This window comes from Passer montanus, unplaced genomic scaffold, assembly GCF_014805655.1.
Source record: "Passer montanus isolate IOZ18808 unplaced genomic scaffold, ASM1480565v1 scaffold3, whole genome shotgun sequence".
In the NCBI taxonomy this organism is placed as follows: domain Eukaryota; kingdom Metazoa; phylum Chordata; class Aves; order Passeriformes; family Passeridae; genus Passer; species Passer montanus.
Window position 1 is genome coordinate 9,556,214 of NW_024367707.1, and position 5,521 is coordinate 9,561,734.

General features: G+C 50.0%; 2 protein-coding genes across 2 annotated transcripts in view; one reads left to right on the forward strand and one right to left on the reverse strand.

Annotated features, from left to right (window-relative positions):
- Window positions 1-1,157, reverse strand: part of LOC120504672 — a 5,439-nt gene extending 4,282 nt beyond the window's left edge. Inside the window, exon 1 of the mRNA XM_039714406.1 lies at window positions 1,154-1,157. Coding sequence (XP_039570340.1) covers window positions 1,154-1,157 — 4 coding nt within the window. The remainder of the gene's footprint in view (window positions 1-1,153) is intronic.
- Window positions 1,158-4,858: 3,701 nt separating this feature from the next.
- Window positions 4,859-5,521, forward strand: part of ARHGAP6 (Rho GTPase activating protein 6) — a 311,150-nt gene continuing 310,487 nt past the window's right edge. The window contains exon 1 of the mRNA XM_039714412.1: window positions 4,859-5,468. Coding sequence (XP_039570346.1) covers window positions 4,965-5,468 — 504 coding nt within the window. The 5' untranslated portion in view covers window positions 4,859-4,964. The remainder of the gene's footprint in view (window positions 5,469-5,521) is intronic.

Below are 5,521 nucleotides of genomic sequence, written 5' to 3' on the forward strand. Positions count from 1 at the left end.
GGGGCGGGGCCAGGGCCGAATCCCCGCCCCCGGCGGCCCCGGCCCCGCCCCCGCGGCTCGGCGACATTCCCGGGACATTCCCGGGTTTGTCCGCGCGGGCTGGGACGCCTGGATGGGAGCGCGGAGAGCGCAACGCTCTGTCTCGCTCTCTCTGCAAAAATAACCCCCCACACCGGTGTGTGTATATGCATGCTCTGTACATACATGTATAGCTAAGCGCACATGTGTATATGCACACGCATTTACAAATATGTACACCCCATTCAGTTATATACACCATATGCTACATCATAGATTTGCACGTTGTATATATAACTTCTGTGAGGGTATGTAGTAGGCGCCCCGATGTCATTCTTATTGCTTCAGTACAGCAAATGTTTTGAGGAGCATTACATTGCTTCTCCCTTCCAGTATGAAGAAGCCTCTTGTTCTCTTTTTTTTGGCTTGGTTTTTTTGGGTACTGTCACACAGATTCCACTTTCCTAGCTAAGCACTGAGTAGGTCACCAGCTGGGTGAAGGTTGAACCCCACTGGAGTAAAAGCTGGGTGCTGGCTCCTTGTGTGGACTTCTGCACCCCACTCCACAGCTGCTTCCACAAACACTTCTGTAGCACTCTCTTCTGGAGGAGCAGCCTTGAGTGCTGTGCTGAAATGTTTATAGATCAATTCCACTGCAATAAAGACAAAAGTTCTGTAAAAAAAACACAAACAAACAACAGTTCTTTGATTTGTACAGAAAGACTGGAAGAGATACATTTTAGATATGTCTTTTGTCCAAAAAAATCAAATCCAACGAATGACAAAGTCAGGAATTCTTCTGTAAGAAAAAAAAAAAAGTAAGGTAAAAGAGTGGTTTTGGGTTGGTTTTTTTTTTTTCCTTAATGCTTAATACATTCTAAAGAAATAATTAGAGTAACAAAAAACTACGATTTACCAAATCACCCTTATATTCAGAGATTTTTCAGAAGTCTGAACCAAACAGGCTTTATTTAATTCATGAGATGAACACACTCTCATTTTGATAAAAAATTATTTTTTTAAAATTCAATCTAAACAGGTGACAGTATCTCCTTCCAATTTCAGTTTAATGGGGTATTGATAAAACCAGACATTTTAAAAATAACAATAAGACCATAGTATCTCTAAAACTTACCCATGTAACACGCCTGTTACTAAGTCAGGTGATAGGCATTTACACAAAGTCTCTGAAAATCTTCTGAAAGTTAAGGTTTTCTTCACTTTGCTTCAAAATTAGTATTTGTTTAGAACCAGAAAGGGATTCAAGTTGGAGGGAACCTCAATAGGTTTATACTCCAACCTTCTGGTTACAGAAGGGCAAAACCTAAACTATGACACGATTGCTTAGTGCCTTCTGCAGTTAGATCTTGAAAACTAACAGTGATAGGGATTCCACAATGATTACCCTTGGTAAATCCCTGCTGGGTCTTTCCAGTCACATTTTTCTCCTCTATGTGCCCAGAAATAGCTTCCAAGAGAACTTGCTTTTGTTATTTTCCTGAAGTGAAGCAGCTTGGGTAGTCCTTGCTTTTTTGAAGACAGGTGCAACATTTAGCCTTTTCCAAGCCATTAGGTACTTCTCCTAATTTTGATAGCCTTTCAAACATAAAAAGTGGCCTTCCAGTGATGATATCCAGTTCTTTGAGTACTCTCAGATTCATCCCCACTGATTCCTAAGACTTGATTGGGCTATGACTCCTCAAGAAACGATCCATGACTTGGTCCTTTTCTCCTGTTTACAGGTTTTTTCACCTTGAGGCACAAAGGGCTGGGAGACTTTGTTGGTAAAGGTCAAGGCAATGGAGGCATAAATAGAAATAATTTCGTGCCACTTCTACAGGCTTTTTAAGTACCTTCAGGGACAGTGTCTCCACCACTTCCTTGGGCAGCCTGTTCCAGTGTTTTGCCTCAGAAAGGAAGGGCTAGCAGCATCAGATCAACTAGTATTATCTCACTAATCCTCTGCAGATATGGCTGCCCAGACAGTATCTTGTGGCTGGAAGTTATCCATAAAATTTGGGAATTAGGACTGTGTTTTTGTCCTGTGATTGTACCATGCCCACTAGAGCTCAGGCCTATTTCAGGATGGTGATGCCAGGTCCCACAATAATGCAGTTCATAGTGACAATGAACAGAAACTTCAAAAATAATCAGTAATTTGCTGTTACCCCTGAAAGATGCAGACAACAGCTAAGACCGGTAGCAAAGCTGTTTACATGGAGTATCTCTATACATATGATGCACTTACTTTTTGAATTGCAGCTCTGATCCTCCAGGTCTCTGCCTTATGAAAACTACAATTTTTCATGGAGTTTTTCATGAAGAAAACCAGCTGGGCAATAAGTATTACCTGGACGGAGGCAGGTGGAAATAAGAATGCTTTGCCTCCACTTTATTTAGAGCTGCTACTCATAAGCTGACGTATGCTCCTAACTATGCCCTTATCTGATGGTTTCAGTCTCCTTTCACAGGCTGTGTAAGGATCTGAATCACAAACTTGGGGGTTTGCCCGCTGGCAACCGGCTGTGCCCAAGAGTATCAGCCCTTCAAAGTGGGCAGGGCACCTCACAGAGAGTGGCGGGAACTGTTTCTGGTGAATTTTGGAGGCAAATGTGATTGTCCTCTCTACTCCTAATGGGATGAGTTCCTTACAGCTCTGAATTTCCCTCTCTGCCTTTTTCCTCATGTCTTCCTGTCCCTTTATGTTCCCATGATGTTTCTACAGGACAAAAAAGAGCAAATACTTGGAGCCACACATACATATATTTGTATTGCAGATGTGTCTTTCAACTAAATTGCTAGAATAGGCTCAGAACTGCAAAAAACAAATGCAGATTGTTTTATGCTTCAGACCTTCTTTTTAGTCTCAAGCATGAGACCTTATTGAAGGCATTAATGAGGAGGCAAAATGAAATGAAGCTTTAAACAGAAACAGCTGCAACCTTAGCTGTGGAGGAACTTGGAATTAGGCAATAGGACAGTTTATGAAAATAAGAGGGGAAAGCTACTTTGCAGACCAAAAAAAAAAAAAATCTCGTTTGTAAACATTACCTAAAAGCAGAACGCCTCCCTTTGAAAGTGGATGTACTTGTGTGCTGTTGCTGTTTATGAACCTTAAACAAAGCCACAGAGGAGAGAACTGTCAATAGAATTATTGATGAAACCTGAAAGTGCTGCCATAGAGCATTTACCTGCATTGGCTCCAGGGCCCCAGGGAGAACAACACAACCCTGTACTAGGGTTTGAGGAGAAAATGCAGCATGAGGAGAAAATAACCCTTGTGTCATGCTAATGCACTTTTTTTTTTTTCCAAAATGACCAGTCTTTTTCTAGGCAAATTTTCTAAGAGCTGCCTGCAATGGTTATGGGAAGACTGGGGGTTTGTGGAGCTGGTGAGTTTTCAAGTCAAAAGAAAGATGCTTAGGCCCCATGGAATCAGCAGTCTAACTGTGAGTTCATCTGAGACTGGGGAGGTTTGTGACTTGCACAGGAGTGTGGCATTGTCCACTTACTCCATAAATAAAAGTATAAGTCAGGAAGAAAAAACAGGATTTGGTACTGTGTGTTTTGCTTCCCAACTTGAAAAATTTAGCGGCTGTAACATTAACTGACACAATAGCAACAGAACCAAACCCACCCATGAACCTAAAAGTTCCTTAGTAAAATCTAAACACTACGTAAATGATGGTGTTGGAGATCCAGGAAAAACCTGACAAGCATGGCTGCTGAATTCCCCCAGTGAGGTGAGTTAATGAGGACTGTTAATATTCCCAGCTAGGAGAAGCAACAGGAGTCAGATTCTGCAGCTAAGGGGCTGCTTCCTTCACTCCTGGTGAGGAAGGAGCTGGCTGCCTTCATGGAACTGAATGGTATTGTCCCTCTCTGTTCATTCCTTTTCTGCATTTCTTTACAACTTTGCTTTCCCCAAGTTTGTTCTGTCTCTCTGGTAAATGTTTCCTTGCCTATGTTTGGAGCGAGAACATTGAAAGTCTCAATGGAAGATAAACATGGTCAGTTACTCAGTCCTCAGGAGGCTTAGCTTCACTGGTCCCACTCCTTTCCTTTCCTGCGGCACTGAGGTACTCAGCAGACGAGTTACAGTCTCGGTGACCGATGCTGCCTGTGGGGCTCACGTCCATGTGCCCTCAAAGCAGGGGTTTCAGAGAACGGCAAGAGAGACGCGGGCCAGAACACAGTTACAAGTCGAGCTCTGTTGAAGACCCTGTCCTGTGCGCTGCACAATGTGAGTACCCTGTTTATTGCTGCAAGTTTTTTCTGGAGACATCATCGCTGCCCGACGCAGCCGGGCCGGGCCGGGGCGGACGGGAGGTCCATAAGCAGCAGCGGGGGTCGGAGTGGGACGCGGCGCAGGGCTCAGAAGAGTCACACCGAGGCTTGGCTGACCTCGGGATCGTTCCGGAGAGCAGCTGTCCGCCGCTACTCGATCCCTCCCCAAACCGCAACTGCACCGTCCCGGAGCGGCCGCGCTGGGGACCCGCAGCCCGCGCCGCCCGGCGGGGCTGCTCCCCGCGCCCCCGACGTGGGCGTCCCGCGGCGACAGCGAGGTGCAGGCGACACCGGGAGCGGCCCTTCCAGCCCCGTGTGGGGAGGCAGACGGGCCCCGCCAGCGCTGGACCCGACCGGGTGTGTGTGTGTGGGGCGGCCCGTGACTCCCCTGCGCATCGCGGCCGAGGGGGGAGTGACTCTGGCAGCCTGCGGCGAGCCCAGATAAAAGCTCCGCTGCTGCCGTTTTCCCTCCCCTTTTCTCTCGTAACTTTTTTTTTTTTTTTTCCCTCCCCTCTCCCTCCCAGCAAAGTGACCGCGCCGCCGTGGGGGACGCCCCAGGGCCGCTCCGCGCCGCCCTGGCGGGGGCTGGAGGCAGAGGCAGCGAGAGCCCAGGCAGGACCCCCGGCCGCCCCGCCGTGCCCGGGGCAGCGCCCGCCGCGATGTCGGCGCAGAGCCTGCTGAGCAGCGTCTTCTCCTGCTCCTCCCCGGCCGCCGCCGCCCCCGCCGCAGCCAAGAGCCTCTCCAAGCGGAGGCTCCGCCAGACGCGCAGCCTCGACCCCGCCATCATCGGCGGCGGCCGGGAGGACGGCGAGGGCGCGGGGCGGGCAGCGCGGGCGCGGGCCGCCGGCAGCCCCTCAGGGGAGCGCCGCGGTCCTCGGGGTGCCCCGCCGCCCCACGGCGCCTCCTTCTCCACCCCCTGCACCCCACTGGAGCGGTCGCCGCCGGGCAGTGCTCTCTTTGACGAGGAGAGCCTCCGCGGGAAGCGGAGTCCCGGCTACGAGCTGCCCTTCCTGGCGCGCACCCCCTCGGCCCTGGCGCTGAGCGGCACCGCCAGCCCCGCCAACAGCATCTTCTCCTCGCCCCGGCGCTGGCTGCAGCAAAGGAAGGGGCAACCCTCGCCGCCCGAGCCTCGCCCCGCCGCCTACGTCGTGTGGAAATCCGAGGTAGGCACGCCCGCCCCCGAGGGACGGGCACCCGCCGCGCCGCCCTCGCCCCC